The sequence below is a fragment of the Diabrotica virgifera genome, chromosome 2 (genome assembly GCF_917563875.1).
Source record: "Diabrotica virgifera virgifera chromosome 2, PGI_DIABVI_V3a".
NCBI lineage: Eukaryota > Metazoa > Arthropoda > Insecta > Coleoptera > Chrysomelidae > Diabrotica > Diabrotica virgifera.
The window spans coordinates 178,077,247-178,095,738 of record NC_065444.1 but is presented as its reverse complement, the minus strand read 5'-3'; the positions used below and the strand labels follow the sequence as shown (position 1 = coordinate 178,095,738).

Below are 18,492 nucleotides of genomic sequence, written 5' to 3'. Positions count from 1 at the left end.
AAAAACCAAAGCAACGGTGACAGTAAAAGTATCGTGTTATAGATGACTGCAAGTGAATCACTTGCTGTCATACTTTCACCATGTGAACAAGTCGGGCGGAGGTAAATTCCTCACCAACCAGGAAAAACATATAATCCGACAGGTATTTTCCTCACCAAATTTAAGGGTTCCTATTAATCCGGTAGGTATTTTCCTTACCAACTCACTCAGGTAATAAAATAAAAATATAGATTTAATTTAAGAATGTCTATTATGGAAAGCATCCGAAATCCGAATACAAGACATTAATTTCCTTACATTATAATAATAGTTTATATTATAATATAGATAATATGCAAGACGTATAAATTATTATTTAATATTTACGATAATAAGACAGACACTTTACAAAATCCATTCTAGTCATTTGATTAGACTGATATCTTATTAATAATTTTTTTACATTTTTCAATTTCAGTTTAACTTGTTTATCTTTGATAGGTTTTGCAATATGCAAACTTTAAATTTTAACATACGTATCTACCTGAAATTCTTTAATTTTTTTAAAGAAAATATATATGGATGGATGCGTATTACAAAACGATAAATTAAAATGTGAATGAAAAGATTTGCAAGCATTCAGCATTCGTAATACGAATAACAGAAGAATTTGCCTCTGTCTAGAAATATGGGGAGAATATGGCATTTTCGTCTATATAAGCTTCAACTAAATAAGGCCAAAAGTATGTTTGAGCCACTTGCCTCCTTCAGAATCATTTTTTATTCTGATATTAAATCAAGAGACCAAGACATTTCTATACCAAGCTTGGTGTAGGTGAAATTTACAACCATGTATTTCAGTGTTCGGACACATTTCAATGATTGCATTATGTATAGCCTTTTCAAAATCTTCAAAAATTTTACTAGCATTAAACTCAATTTTGAGAGCTTTAAAAATTTCTGATTTTAACAAATAAAAAATATTGTTGTAAATTTCTGTTTTTTTGTTTTGCAGTAAACAGTATAGCAAAGAAATATAATGCCCATTAATTAGCCCATGAATAGTGTATAATTGCAAATAATTTTGGTTCAGTAAGAAAATGTGCCATCCATATAATAAAATTCAATGTGGCTAAAAGTCTTATATTTGTTTCACAACTAAATACAATTATCCTACTTTTGACACAGTTTATAAAGGGAAAATTTTCCCTCTTGGTTGTTTTTTTAGTACACCTCTTCACAAATAATTCTTGAACCTCATCAACATTGAAAGAAAGTCGACCAAGCATCATTTTTCGTAGATAATTATATATTTTTTCTTATGTAACTGACAACAATCATAGTAATTGTTTCAGACAAATTAGCTGCAAGCGCGTATAATTTTTGCTTGTTTTTCAATAATATTCCCTTCGGCTTTACGTTTACAATAGTTAGAAATAATGTTTCGATCTAACTTCTGACAATCTGGTTCATGATTATGTTGTAGGCTACCTCTAGATATTGTAAAAGTTCCACCAATAGTAAAAAATTTCGCACTACAAGTTGTTTTATCCTCCAGAACACTTACTTACTTTTTAAAACTTTCCCTTTACAAAAAATAAAATTTTCAAATACCAATACCGCGATCACTTTCTATTAAACATGCCATTTTTGTCAAAATTCCAATTGTGACTAAAAATAAAATACTATAATTAATTAATTATTATAGGTCATATATATATATATATATATATATATATATATATATATATATATATATATATATATATATATATATATATATATATATATATATATAACAAGGAGTATAACAAGGAATATATATATATATATATATATGACCTATAATATATATATATATATATATATATATATATATATATATATATATATATATATATATATATCAATCGGTTTTAAAACGTCTTGCGACGTTGTCCGATGCCTAATTTCCATGACACTCTATCATCCAATTGGCCCTCTCTAAGATCTCTTGCGCTCATCGCCTTCGTTACTCCCTCTCTCCAAGATTTCTTGGGTCTTCCTCTCTTTCTGCGGTTTGGTGGTACCCATTGCATAATTATTTTAGGGAGTCTTGAGTTATCCATCCTCTGGACGTGTCCGTACCAGGTACCTAGGTACCAGATACAGTAGGTACCAGATACAGTAGGTATAGGTACCTACTATAATTTAATAGTAGATAAATAATTCAATTGAATGCCTTTTAATAAAATCTACCTGAAATAACCATTTCGGTCTTGGTGAGGAAAATACCTGTGGGATTATGACATACTCTTCTAAACGCAGGCAAAAGATTATTTTGGTGAGGAAATTACACCCGCCGAACAAGTCAAACCACAGCTCAGATGTTACCTGGGGCATATTAGTAAACTACTTTAAACATCCAAGCTTAAGTTAGCATTTTTAACCGATGTTTCCTTGAAGGATTACTTGTACAGGGCTTTGCTTTGACCCACATATTTTTGTAAAATTATATCTTGGTGGTTAGCATGTAAATTTCACGTAAGCACTGATAATGATTGGTAAACGAATCGAAAACTAGTTATGTGATTGTAATGTAGCCCTTTTTAGGGATTTTAAATATATACCTTTTATAAAGGATTTTACTGTTTTTTGAGTCAGATTAAATTAAATTATTAGAAGAATTTTTTACTAAGCAACAACATTTTTGTTTAATTTATTAATATTTTGTATTTTGTCAACGACGTCCGAAGTAGAGGTCGAAACGTTAATAAAATATAAAAATAAAATAAAAATTTTATTTTTAATTCAGTGCAATGCGAAGGCAAAACAATCTTACTTTTCAATTAGAATACGGAGCGCAGTCCAGTCCCTTGAATCGCGATTTTCGGCTCTTATTGGAGCCTCATCGGAAAGAACGTAGGCTTGTTCTCCATATCTCAATTGATCCGCACTGAGAGGTTTTCCCACCCATTGCAACTGAAGTGAAAATATTAGGTGACTAACGTCATCTGGCAATTAAAAGATGAAGTTTTCGATCCTAATAGCATTATTAATAATATTTAGAAAATATTAAAATATTACTAAAAGATTTTTAAATCGAAAACTTATTGGTCCATTTCCTTGGTAACACCTCCAAGGCTTCTAAAATTTTCAAGCCAAATGGATGCTGAAGCGAAGAAGACAAGAGGGAATTCAAAAACTTACAATTTACGACCCCGTCTGTTCAGCTGGTAAATTCCAACAGAAAATGGACCTAGTTACTCGAAGGAGTAAAGACCAATATAAAAAAAATAAAATTTTTATTTTCAATTCAGTTGCAATGCGAAGGCAAAACAATCTTACTTTTCAATTAGAATACGGAGCGCAGTCGTAGTTTTCGATTTAAAAATCTTTTAGTAATATTTTAATATTTTCTAAATATTATTAATAATGCTATTAGAATCGAAAACTTCATCTTTTAATTGCCAGATGACGCTAGTCACCTAATATTTTCACTTCAGTTGCAATGGGTGGGAAAACCTCTCAGTGCGGATCAATTGGGATATGGAGAACAAGCCTACGTTCTTTCCGATGAGGCTCCAATAAGAGCCGAAAATCGCGATCTGAGGGACTGGACTGCGCTCCGTATTCTAATTGAAAAGTAAGATTGTTTTGCCTTCGCATTGCAACTGAAGTAAAAATACAATTTTTATTTTATTTTTATATTGGTCTTTACTCCTTCAAGTAACTAGGTCCATTTTCTGTTGGAATTGACCAGCTCAACAGACGGGGTCGTGAATTGTAAGTTTTTTGAATTCCCTCTTGTCTTCTTCGCTTCAGCATCCATTTGGCTTGCAAATTTTAGAAGCCTTGGAGGTGTTACCAAGGAAATGAACCAATAAGTTTTCGATTTAAAAATCTTTTAGTAATATTTTAATAGTTTCTAACTATTATTAATAATTCTATTAGGATCGAAAACTTCATCTGTTAATAAAATATTTTTTTTAAGTCAAATTATGGCTTATTTCCCAATTAGACTAGTAATTTAAAATAAATGGTACTCCGTTAAAAGGTAAAACTTTTTATTGGGGGTAAAACTTTTATTGTTTTAAGCCGGGGCTGTCTTTACCGGGGCTATTTTGTATGCGATCTATTTTGTCGGGGCTATTTTGTTTACGGGCTATTTTGCAACCGGGCTATTTTGACGGGGCTGTTTTGACCGGGCCATTTTGACGGATCACGCCGCAAAACTACCTAGAAAAATTAAATTGACTGTCTATTAAACACTAATAAGACCAGTACTTACATAAATATGGTTCAGAAACTTTGTTATTTACAAAGAATGACGAATGACCAAGAACGGCTCAAACGTTTCGAGCGAAAAATCCTAAGAAGAATAGGTATATGAAAGGATAAAAGAACAAGGTTTGTGGCGCAGGCATTACAATTTTGAGTTGCATAGAAGTCTTGGAGAACCTGACTTTCAATCCATTAAGGTAGCACGTCTTAGATGGATAGGACATGTAATGATGTAATCATAGTCAGAAAATCTTTTGACCGAAGGGAGCCGATAGGACAACGAGTAGGAGGAAGACCGAGGCTTAGGTACCAAGACAACTTAGAGAACGATTTAAAATCTATTGGAATTAGAGCATGGAAAAAATTTGCCAGAGACAGGGGCGAATGAAGGATTGTTCTGAAGAAGGCTTTGGCTTATAAAGAGCTGTGACGCCACTGCTGATGATTTTATTTACGTATTTTTAAGTATTGTGGCCAATATGTCATTCTATATTTTTTTAAATTATATTTTGTAGGTTTGGATCTGTAGCTTTCCAATCCGCAAACATCAACAGGAAAATAAAAATAATTAATGTCAGTGCAATTCCTATACAAATTATTTGGTATCCGTTTAACAACAAACTCAATGAGAAGTACATACATGAAGAAGAGCCTTTTACTATTCTATTTCATATGTCTGGCGATTGTTGTTCGGAAATTATTGGAGAAATAGTAGTATTAGATAAGTTCTTTGGAGAATATAGTGGAGCATTTTGTGATGTGAGTAGAAATTATTTATGGCTAAAAAAATGTTGTGCCTTTCTACAAAAAAATGTACTTTCCAATGCTTTTCATTTAAAACAGCGTTCCCCAACAGGTGGGTCGCAACCCACTAGTGGGTCGCGGCTTGACTCTTACAGTAGCTGAATAACTTAGATATATAATCATGGGTGAGGGATGGGTCGCGAATATGAAAAAATATCAGGTGAGTCGCAGGACATAAAAGGTTGGGAACCACTGATTTAAAATTAACTCTTTTACCAATCTTCCAAGTGTTTTTAGATTTCAAATCTTCTATATTTTTATCTGTCTTGAGATTAGTCACTAAAAATTTTGTTAGAAATTCTTGTCTAGAAAATTTTCCTAAAAATAAACTCCCTTATTTACAACTTTTTCAATCTTCGTTGTTCTCTTTTTTCTGTTTTATTGTAATATCTGGTATATAATAATTTATTTAAATGTAAAATAAAGTATGTGAAAATTTCTTTTTAAATGATTATCTTATAATCTGTTCAGATACTATATCCAACTTATATATTCCGCCTATATTGATTTCGTAAGTCTCTACCTTTACTTAGATAAAGTTAAGTAAAATATGAAGAAGAAAAAACTGTTTTATAACAACTGGACTATTAGAGAGTTTACAAAAAATTGGCTGACCCTATTACTGGAATTGGCTGGCTCCACAGACATGTACTAAAAAAATAAGCGTAAAATTCAAGCAACTAACAGCATAACTAATTGCAATTAAGATCATGACTAATGAAGAAGAAAAAACAGTTTTATAGCAACTGGGTTCATAGGGAGTTTACAAAAAATTGGCTTACCCTACTACCTACTGGAAATGGCTGGCACCACAGGAATTTACTAATCCAAGCAACTAACGGAATAACTAATTACTTAATACATAACAATCAACTAGAGTTGTAAGACTTTAATAAAATTAGTGAAAATTTATTCGAAAAATATGTGCTATGTAGTTATAACGTTCTTCGTGTCAAATTATATATGAATCTACAGATGACAAACTTACATGAAACAACAATAGATTAAATTTAGGGCCAAACTAGCCTTTTCACTTATTATATTTTCATTTTAAAGATAAAAATTTGACCTTGGAGGTAAGAAAATTTTTTGCTTCTTCTTCGAGTGCCTTCTCTTATCGGAGATCGACCACAAGATTTCTTCACAAAGAAAAATATAAAAATAATATGTAAAAATTAAAAATTATACTTATATAAATTTAGTTAAATTTATATAGGGCTTTTCATTGATTGTCATTTGTTTCGAGCTTCTGTCATGTCATCATTCTCTTTGCCTTACCTCTGTGCGGGGTCGGCTTCCTTAATTGCATTTCTCCACACAATTATATCTTGGTTCATATCAATGTCAATCCCCTTTACCAACATGTCCTGCCTTATCGTCTTCCCCCAGGTCTTCTTTGGTCTTCCTTTCCTACTCCTTCCAGAAATCTGCACTTCAGCTATTCTTCGTATTCGGTGATTAACGTCTCGACGTTGAACATGACCAAACCATCTTAACCTATGCTCTCTCATTTTGGCATCAATTGGTGCCACACCTAGACTTCCCCTTATATACTCATTTCTAATTTTATCCTTCTTTGTCACTCCACTCATCCATCTAAGCATTCTCATTTCCGCCACATGCATTCGTTGTTCCTCTTTCTTCTTCACTGCCCAACATTCAGTTCCGTACATCATAGCTGGTCTTATGGCTGTTTTATAGAATTTTCCCTTCAGCTTCATTGGAATTTTTCTGTAACACAACACATCACTCGCTTCTTTCCACTTCATCCATCCAGCCCTAATTCTACTGCATGCATCTCGATCTGTTTCTCCATTGCTCCGTAATACCGATCCCAGGTGCTTAAAACTATTGCTTTTTACAATCAGTTCACCATCCAAAGATACCATTTTATTTGTAGTAACTCCATTTTTAAATGAACATTCTAAATACTCTGTTTTTGTACTACTAAGTTTTAAACCTTTTTCCTCCAGAGCTTGCCTGTTCCAGTTTTTGTTCTAAGTCTCTTTCACTATTTCCTACTAACACGACATCATCAGCATACAATAAACACCATGGAATGTTACCCTGTAGTTACGCTGTTATCTGGTCCAAAACTAATGAGAATAAATACGGACTAAGCACAGAGCCTGCAATCCTACTTTCACATGAAATTTATCAGTCTCTCCCACACCTGTCCTAACACTAGTCGTTACTCCCTCATACATATCCCTCACAATATTTACATATTCACCAGGGACTCCTTTCTTATTGAGTGCCCACCACAGAGTCTCTCGAGGAACTCTATCATATGCTTTCTCAAGATCAAGGAATACTATATGAGCGTTTGTTTCTTTACCCCTGTATTTTTCCATCAACTGCCTTATAATGAAAATTGCATCTGTTGTTGATCTGCCCTGCATAAAGCCAAATTGATTCTCGGATATTTCGGTCTCTTCACGCATCCGTCTATCAATTACTCTTTCCCATATTTTCATGGTGTGGCTAAGCAGTTTTATAGCCCTGCGGTTTGTGCATTGTTGTATATCTCCCTTGTTTTTGTAAACAGGTACCAGTATACTGCTTGTCCATTCGTCTGGCATTTGTCCAACTTCCATAATTCTATTAAATAGACCTGCTAGCCACCTTGTTCCTGTCTCTCCCAATGCTCTCCATACTTCCCCAGGAATATCATCTGGTCCTACCGCTTTTCCTTTCTTTATTTTTTGAAGCGCTTGAACCACTTCCGCGTTTGTTATTTTGGTGACCATTGCTGCTACTGTCTCCGTTGACTCTACAGGCTGTCTGTCAAATTCTTCATTTAATAAGCTGTCAAAGTACTTTCTCCATCTCTGTTTGACATCCCTTTCGGAACTAGTATTTTATTATTTTCATCGCGGATACATCTAATCTGATTAAAATCTTTTGTTTTTTTTTGCTCTCTGTTTGGCTATTTTATATATCTTCGTTTCGCCTTCCCTGGTATCAAGTTGATCGTATAGGTTTGAATACGCTTCTGCTTTGGCTTTTGCTACTGCTACTTTCGCTACCTTTTTCGCCACCATATAGTTTGGAAGATCTGTGTCGGATCTGGTTTCTTGCCACTTTTTATATAATTTGCTTTTCTCTTTTATTTTCCTTGTACTTCGTTTGACCACCACCAAGTCTCTTTATCAGCTTTTGTCATGTGTCACAATATTAATATATCTCCGTCATACGTCTTTGGTTTGTATCATTGGTATATACCAATAACGTATGACGTAGATATATTAATATTACGTGACACATGACAGAAGCTCGAAACAAATGACTGTGAATGAAAGGCCCTATACTTATTCCATATAACAAATAACAACTTTAAAACTCCACGGCCGGTTTCACCAACGACGAGTAGTAGTTAATTCCATGAAAAAAGTTATTCGACCAATAAAACTGACAGAAATATGTCCCATCAACGTCAAATAGGACTTATTTTATTTATTTATCAAATAAATACTCTTCGAATAAATTGCCAAGTTAACCCCGCTTTAAAGATCTATAACAAAGATAAATCGTCAGTTTAACTTTAAATTATTAAAATTGTATTGAAACAAAATAAAAATATAATCGACTAATAAATTTTATTCGACCAATAATAATCCGGTCAACTTAGACATAAAAATAGTTGATCAAATAACAAAAATTCCCGGAAAGCCAAATTTTGGCGGAGAGCTGGGGTTTACCATTACAACTAAAGTTTTAAAAATCCCCATCGATCCTAAGTGTGCAATAAAAGTTATTCGGGGTCAAAAGTCAAAATTTGAGATTTTTGGATTTTTCTCGAAAACGGTAATGGTAGGGGAGCCCAAGCGGGGATTTTTGCAGTTACTCGAGCGCGTCAGATTAGCATATGGGGAGAAACCTGGTACCCTGCAGATGTACCTCTACCATATATTGGCTCTTAACACAGGGGAGTTCGTTAAGGGGGGGCCTGAAAAAAAATCTATCCTTAAAAAAACTCGAAATTGTCAGATTAAAATAAGGTAAGTTAAGTGCATGCAAAAGAGTATATTTCAAAAATCTGACTGTTTGGACCGGGCGTAAGGAAATGGGTGAGTCCCAAAGTTTCACGAGAAAAAAGCGAATATTTCGCGAAATGAATGACAGATCGAAAAACTAAAAAATATGTGCTCAATAGTTTTTAAATATCTATCGAATGATACCAAACACGACTTCCCTAGGAGAGGGGTGGGAGGTAAATTAAATATTTTAAATACGAATCCCGCGATATTTCGCGAAATGAACATCAGATCGAAAAACTGTAAAATACACTTATTCAATATTTTTGAAAAATCTATCGAATGGCACCAAACACGACCCCCCACGGAGGTGGGGTGGGGGTTACTTAAAAATCTTAAATAGGAGCCCTCATTTTTTATTGCAGATTTGGATTCCTTACGTAAAAATAAGTATCTTTTATTCGAAACATTTTTTCGAATTATTGATAGATGGCGTTATAATCGGAAAAAACGATTGTTGGAATTGGAAAATTAAATAAAAAATGGCAAGCGATCACTAAAATGGAAAACTCTACTTAACTCTTTTTGGTTTTAGGACCTACTCTTTACAACCCAATAGGTCCCCAAAGCGCTCGAGTGACTGCACATTCAGCATACTTTGCTCCCCTACCATAAGTTTTATCAAAAAAAAAACTAGAGTTGTAGATCTGAAAATTCTCTACAGAAATAGTTTTTACGATTTTTTAACTTTTTTTACGATCTTTTTACGAGTTGCCATTCCTGAGATAATCGCGGTTCTAAAAGTCACATTATACATGATATGCCCACATTTTCACACCACCTGTGAGGTAGTGTACTCGGCGCGTTTTTTTTACCTTGGTTTCCCCTGTAGGTCTACTCCACTAACTGTCATGACAAATTTAGGATAATTTGAGGGAACAATACCCGTCAAGTTCTAGATATTACCTTATTATTGATATTGATTATTGATATTGCTATTGATTATTGGGTTAGCTATTGTTTTGATTTCTTTAGATATTTTAATCAGATTCATGCTCTTGAAAGTCTACTTCAACAGTCAAGTCTTCTTCGATTTCTTCTTCTTCCTCTTCCTCTTGCTGGAGGTTCAAAAATTGTTCAAATGTGGCTGTCATTGGCCTCTTCATTAAAATCACAGGAATCTTCCTCTATTGTACTCAACTGGATATTTGAGCAAGACTGACCTTGGCAATTGCTACACGCTTGAGAACACAACAACCCGACTTTTTTTACAGCCACATAGGTGGTGTGGAAATGTGTGCAAATCATGTATAATGTGACTCTTAGAATCGTGATATCTCAAGAATGGCAACTCTTAGGAAAAAAATCGTAGACTATTTTTGTAGAGAATTTTAAAGACAACTCTGGTTTGAGGATTTTTTTACCGTTTTTAAGGAAAATCCAAAAAATCTCAAATTTTGACGTTTGACCCCGAATAACTTTTGTTGCACACTTAGGATCGATGGGGATTTTTAAAATTTTATTTGTAATGGTAAACCCCAATTCTCCACCAAAATTTGGCTTTCCGGGAATTTTTGTTATTTTACCGGATATTATTTGTATTTTTTGTTATTTACCGAAGTAGTAACTATTCATTGATATTTGTGCTTGGTGAAACCGGCTCACACAATCAATGGAATATATTTTATGTCGTGGATCGAATTTTTTGCACCCGGGTGTAAAGCATAATAATCACACACTACAGTTTTCATTAGTATTAATTTATTTCAACTATTTTTTAAATAATAGGTAGAACAAAGGGAGACATACATTAATCCCCATAGTGAAGCTTATATCAATATTTGTATAAATCCAACATATTTTAAAGAAGAATCTGAAGGTATAAACATTATGAATTATCTCGTAGGTTTGATACAAGTAGATTCTAAATATATGTGAGTATATAAATATAGTAATTATAAGTACCTGTTATTATTATTATACAATGAGCACGTAAAGGCTGGAATAAATTTAATTCATTTTTTCATGAATGGGCGACTTTGGATATATATCCCGAAACAGGTAGATTTTTATTTTTAAATTACGATTTTTTGGCATATATATCATACTAGTGACGTCATCCATCTGGGCGTGATGACGTAATCGTTTATTTTTTTAATGAGAATAGGGGTCGTGTCATAGCTCATTTGAAAGGTTATTCAATTCTCTATTCAGTAATATAAATATTAGCATATTTACTTATACAGGGTGTCCGACAAAAAAATGTTTGAATTAAATTAATTGGCACAGAAAGAAGAATGTATGTAATTTATGTAATACAAAATACATTTTAGTGCTGTTAAAATGTAGAAAAAATGTTAATTCAAAATTAAACGTTACTGTACGTTCAAGTTAAATGTTCAAACTGCCAAGACTCAGGAGGGTGGCAGGTTTAACATTGAATTTAAGCGAAAAACAATATTGATGTGTCAAATAATTATTTTTGCCTGTTTGCTGACAGCAGTTAAATGTATTTTAAATCAAATAAATTACATACATTCTTCTTTTTGTCTAAACTTTATCTCTATCTATCAGCGAGGTTCCTACAGCCTCTGCCGCTTCTCGCATTTCGACCGCCATCGTTTTCTGTCCATCCATTCGTCTTCTTTGATGGCTCTATCTTTCATGATGTGCCGTACATTTTCTTCCCAGGCAACTGAAGGTCTTCCCCTTCTTCTTCTTTGGTGTGGTATGTAATTTAAAGCTTTCTTTGGCCATATATCTTCATTCATTCGTTTCACGTGACCATACCACACTAGTTGTCTAGTTTCAATTTTATCTACACTGGAATATACAGTATGTGTCCTCCTTCTAATATCTTCATTCCTGATGTGATCTTTTTTAGATATACCACACGCTCTCCTTAGATAATCCATTTCTACTACTTCTATTCTTTTCCTATCTTTTTTTGTCATCTGCCAAACTTCTGCCCCATAAGTCATAATAGGCTCTACCAAGGTACGATAGATTGTCAATTTCGTTTCTTGCTTTATATCTTTAGACCACAGTAGAGAGCTCAGAATGTTTACCGCTGTTTGCCCTGCTGTGTCCCCGATGTCTCTTTTGGTAGTGCCTTCTTTAGATATTATAGATCCGAGATATTTATATTCATTACATCTTTTCATGGTTCTAATTTCTAACTCTGGATCTTCTTCATCATCCCCTACTTTAAGATACTCTGTCTTTGACATATTCATATTGAGGCCCCATTTTTCATATTCTTTCTTTAGTTTTCTAAACATGTAGTCCATGTCTTCCTCATCATTCGCTACGACTACCTGATCATCTGCAAAAAACAAAGTTGTTAGACATTTACCACTGCCTATGTCTACTCCCATTCCGGATACTTGTTTCCTCCACTGCTCTAGCGATGATTGAATATATATTTTAAATAAAGTCGGAGACAGACAACATCCTTGTTTAAGCCCCTTTGATATAGGGAATGATTCAGATATAAAGTTTCCTTCTTTAACGACACTTCTTGCATTTTTGTATATATTTGCGATAGCATCCACATACTCTCTACTGAGACCTACCTTCGTCAATGTTTGAAACAGTTTTTTTAAAGGTACCGTATCGTATGCCTTCTCCAAATCTACAAACAATAGGTGGGTAGATAGATTCCTTGCCTTCCGTTTTTCTATTACCTGCTGCAGAACGAATATATTATCAGTGCACGATCTTCCTGCACGAAATCCACTTTGTTCTTCCATGTCTTCGTATTCTGATTCTATTCTTTTCTTTATTATTCGACCGTACAACCTCCCTACTGAGCTGGTAACAGTTATTCCTCTATAATTAGAGCATATGCGTTTATCCCCTTTCTTGAATACTGAGCTGATGTATCCAACATTCCAATTATCAGGGATATTTTGTCCTTTTAAGCATTTATTAAATAGTTGAACCAACATCTCATGTAATATGTTTGGTCCGTACTTTACCAACTCAATTGGGATGTCTCCAGGTCCTGCTGCTTTACCGTTTTTAGATCTTTTGAGGGCTTCGCTTAACTCTCCGGTTGTTATCTCAACTATTTGTGTATGTTCGGCTAATTCTTCCATTTCGATCTCTTGGAATTTACATCTATCTTCTGTCAGTAAAATCTCATAATGGTGTTTCCACTGTTTAAGATCTATTAACTTTATGTTAGATTTTTCCTTTCCTTCCCTCTGGAGAGACTTAATTACCTTCCACGCTTGCCCAACTCTTGTTCCACCCATATACCTATCCACTTCTGCGCATTTTCGGTCCCACGTCTCATTTTTACTTTTCACTACTTCTCTTTATACATCTCGATTTAATGCTGCATATCTCTTGTGATTTTCCTCCTTTCTTGTTGACATCCATTTCTGATAAGCAGTTTTCTTCTTGTTTACTAACGTTTGCATATTCTCCGACCACCATTCTGTATTTTTTATTTCATGTTTGTATTTATACCCCAAAACTTCACTTGCAGCCTCATGAATGTATTTTTTAATTTGCTGGTATAATTCTTCCGCTGTTATATTTTCTCGTCCCACATTTTGTAATTTTGTGGCCAGTCGTAATTTATATAGAAATTTCGTTGAGTCTTCTTTCAAGCTTTCTAGGTTATATTTATGAGATCTTACTTCTTGTCCCTTTTCTATATTCTGTACCTGAGTATTATTGTTTTTGCGATAGTTAACTATCACGTTGGCCATAAGTAAACGATGATCGGATCCTCATTCTGATCCACGGTATACCCTTACGTCAGTGGTTTTCAGCTGGGAAGTTTGACGTTGAATTACATAGTCGATTATCGAGCGCAGATTCCTAGTAGGTTGTATCCATGTAAATTTGTGGATGTCTCTATGTTGAAAAACTCCATTCATAATCTTGAGAGACATTATTTCACAAAAATCTCTAAGACTCATTCCGTTGTCATTGGTTATTTGTTCCCCATATCTTCCTACGACTCTATTATTTTCTTCTCTACCTACTCTGCCGTTTAAATCTCCTAGTACATAGATTTCACAGTTATCTTTAACTTGAGACATTATTTCATTCATCTTGTCGTAGAAATCGTCTTTACTTTCTGGATCTGCATCTTCATTTGGGGCATACACTCCGACAATTACGATATTGTGCCCATTCTTTGTCATTTCCAGCATCAGCAGTTGTTCATTTACTTCAGTCCACGATTTAATATTATTTTTAAGATTTTTTCGAATAGCAATAGAGACTCCTCTCTTAGCTTTGTTATCTTTGCTCACTCCACTGAAGATATGTATATACTCTCCTATCTCTTCATTTCCTTTTCCCTTTTTCTTGGTTTCGGTAAGAACACATACATCTATTTTTCTTTCCGCTAATTCTTTGAATACTTCTGCTTGTTTGGTTTTAAGTCCTTGCACATTCCATGTAGCCAATATCATTTTCCTTTTCCGTTGCATTAGTCGTCTTTGTTTTGATCCGTCCGCATTCCGAGGCGTTTTGTCGAAATTTGTAGCATTTATTTCTTTTGACAAGGGACGAGTTGCTAGCTTATCGCCTCAACCCTCTTCCTTTATCCGGGCTTGGGACCGGCACCGTCATTTACTGAGATACTCAATCCAACCAGCACTTACCGGAGGCGGAGTTGTCTAAATTAATTTAATTAAAAAAATATTTTTTGTATACCCTGTATAAATAATTATGTTAATAAAAACTAAAAAAAAAACTTGAAAATGGTTATTCATTTTTGAATTATATTAATGTTTATATTGCTAAATAGAGAATTGAGTACCCTTTCAAAGGAGGTATCACACGACCCCTACCCTCATTTAAAAGATTTATCGATTAAGTCATCACGCCCAGATGGATGACATCACTAGTATGATATATATTCCAAAAAATCATAATTTAAAAATAAAAATCGACCTGTTTCGGGATCTATTTCCAAAATCGCCAATTCAGTAAAAAATGAATTTATTCCAACCTTTACGTGCTCACTGTATAAACTTCTCCAGATATCTCGCACGTTCCTAGAAAAAGTGTAATAAATCAAAATAACAAAATTTTTCAGCAGAGTAAAAACCATTTATTGTCAATTTTAAAATGCTAATAGAAAAAACAGAAATGAATTTATATATTTTCAAATAGCATAAAATTAATATTAAATAAATGATTATTCCTTAATATGCCAAGTCTTTCTTGAAGTTAAAACGGTTTATGGGATAATGAGTCATTTGTTTTAAATTTTTGGTTACATATTTTTTCGAAAAATCTCGAAATATTACGCTTTTACTCGGAAAACACGAAACAAAATTCTAAACTCTTAAAAACTAAACAGCAATAACTACAAATTGATTACACTTTTTGGCAGATGTACAGTGGAAATATTGGTAAATATTCCGATAATAAGAGTAGCAACTCGAAACGTTACGCTTTTACCGGAAGAACACGAAACTAAAGTTTACTACGCTTTTAAATTAAATAATAATAACTACAATTATTACACTTTTGATCGGGAAATGCTGATGCACCTGTTCCGAGGAATAGATATTCTTTTCCCATTTAGGCAATAACTATCGCAGTTCGATTGTAGCAGCGGAAGCGAATAGTTCTCTGTGTGATCGAAGTGCTAATTATTAGAGTTGTTGTTGTTTTTACCAAAAAATGGAATTAAATTCAGATGGCAGAGGAAATCCACCTGACAGAGGAAGGATTGACGATGTTGCTAGTAATATGGATTATGAAGTTAATGAAAAACAAAAACAGTCTGAGGAAATTATAAATATTGATATTAATACACAATCAAAACAGGTACCGATAACAAATCCAAAAAACTTTTTACCAGATTATCAGGTAAGCAATAAAACAAATAATAATATAGGCCAGTCCATAATGTCAGAGGTGAAAAATAAATACAGTCAAGGTGACCAAGGTCCTTATTTTGTTTTTATGCAGAATAAGGAAGGGAACATCGGCCGATTGCATCGTATCGCGACAGCTCGGTTAATTTTAGGTGCAGTACCTGCAATTAAAGATAATATTGTTAATATTAATATTATAGGAAAAAATAAAATTAAAATTGAATGTAACACATATAAAAGCGCTAATATTTTAGTGGAATGTAAAAAGTTAATAGAAAGAAATTACGATTTATATATTCCAAATTTTTTTACTCAAAAGAGTGGGGTAATTAAAGGGGTAGACAAAAATATTTCAGAAAACGAATTAAAAGGTATTATTGTTCCAAGATACGGCAATTTTAAAGTAATAAACGTTAAAAGAATAAAGCGAAAAGAAAATGATCAACTGGTGGAGACGGGTACGATAGTGGTGTCTTTCAGAGGCCAAATGATTCCAAAACAAGTAATCATTGAGCGAATGATATACCAAGTGGAACCTTATGTTCCAAGAGTAATACAATGCCTTAATTGCATTAGGTACGGGCACGTTACGTCACAATGTCGTGGTAAGAAAAGATGCAGCAAGTGCGGACAGGAACATGATTCAGATGTATGTGATTTAACAGATCCCACTTGTATATTATGTTTTGGAAACCATTCAGCATTAGATCGAAACAAATGCGCTGAGTTTGAAAAACAAAAGGGTATTAAATATATAATGGCAAATGAAAATTTACCTTTTGAAGAAGCAAAATTAAAATACAGCAGTAGCTATAGAACAGTCCTAAATTCAACAAACACAGGAAATAGGTACACAGTGACAACCAAAAGAAAATGGAGCGAAGGAGCTCAAAATAAATCAGTTTATCCTTATTCAAAAGAACACGAAAATATACTGGACACTGCAAGCGCTTCTGCTTACCCGTCGCTACCAGTTATAAACAACCCATTATATCAAAATCAAACAAAAATAGTCCAACAAAACTCACTAACTAGTAAACAAATTACTGATAATATAGTAACAATATTTAAAAATTTCTTAGACAAAAACTTAATTCCAATAGCAAACAAACAAATTCTAGACGACATTAAAAGTAATATAGAAAAAGTTTTAAATGGCCCTAGTAAATAATAAGATTTTACAATGGAATTCACGATCAATAGTGAACAATAAAGGCCATTTTGAAAAGTACATTTTCGAAAATAAATTCTTAGCTATTCTTTTAAGTGAAACTTGGTTAAAACCAAATTCAAAGATAAGCTTTTCCCAATATAACATCTTCCGTGAAGATAGATCAGATGGTTATGCAGGAGTAGCGATATTATTAAGAAAAAATATCAATTTTCAGAACAATTTAAATTTTTATAAAATAAATAATGTCATGTGCGTTGCAGTACAGATTAAGATAAATAATAAAAACTTAAACTTATATTCCATTTATGCAAAACCCAAATTATGTGTGTCAAAAAACGAATGGGTTAAATTTTTCAGTAGTTTACACAAACCTTTTTTAATAGGGGGAGATTTCAACTGCCATAATAAAATGTGGGGGTGTGATGTCACCGATCAAGAAGGTATTTATCTTTTTGAGGCTATGGAGCAATGTGGACTTAATTTCCTAAATGATGGGTCAGAAACATTAATTCGTAAACCTATGCATTTAAATAGATCTGCTATAGACTTAACAATTTGCTCTAGGGATATTTATTACAAATTTGATTGGCACACAGAAACTTTGAGTCTGGGTTCTGATCACTACCCAATAGTAATAGAATTTAACCATAATACTGATAGTAACGTTACTAATAGTAATGCTGTCATTGACACTAATGATATATCTAGATCTAGAATTACATGGGATATTAAAAAGGCAGACTGGGCTTTCTTTACCTATCTCTTAAACAATGAAAAGAATAATAATATATCAGATGGTTCAGAGCAAGAATATTCCACATTTTGTGACTCAATCAATTTAGCTAGTAAAAGCTCTATTCCAGAGAGGAAGAGAGGGCCCAATGCAAAATTTAATAAACCATGGTGGAATGATGATTGTAGGGACGCTATAAGACAACAAAAAGAAGCTTTTTTGCAGTTTAAAAGACTATCTAATTACGATAATTACTTAAAATATCAACAAGCAGAAGCTTATAAAAAAAGAATTATTTTAGGCAGCAAAAGAGCTTCTTGGAAAAACTTTTGTAGTAGTTTAAATAAAAATACACCTATTAGCAAAATATGGAATGAAATCAGAAAATTAAAAAACGTTTATAATCCTCCCAATAATCCGATAGTTGAAAATGAGTGGACAGATATATTTTTTAATAAAATTGCTAGACCTTGGGTTATAGAAGGAGAAATTAATCACAGGAACCCAACGGATAATAGACATGACAATGACGAAGCAAACGAAGACAACATGTTTCTCACTGAAGCATTTAGTCTGGAAGAAATAAAGAACTGCCTAAAAAGACATAATAATTCAGCTCCAGGATTAGATGGTATACACTATAGTATGTTGTATAATTTACCCATACATAAGAAAGTTCAACTACTAAACGTAATAAACAATATCTGG

At 33.3% G+C, this 18,492-nt stretch overlaps 1 protein-coding gene across 2 annotated transcripts in view; it reads left to right on the top strand.

Annotated features, from left to right (window-relative positions):
• Positions 1-18,492, top strand: part of LOC114329172 (uncharacterized) — a 245,730-nt gene that overhangs the window by 138,899 nt on the left and 88,339 nt on the right. For both annotated transcript variants that reach the window (XM_050642944.1, XM_050642943.1), the window contains exons 20-21: positions 4,758-5,001; positions 10,812-10,957. In XM_050642944.1, coding sequence (XP_050498901.1) covers positions 4,758-5,001; positions 10,812-10,957 — 390 coding nt within the window. The remainder of the gene's footprint in view (positions 1-4,757; positions 5,002-10,811; positions 10,958-18,492) is intronic.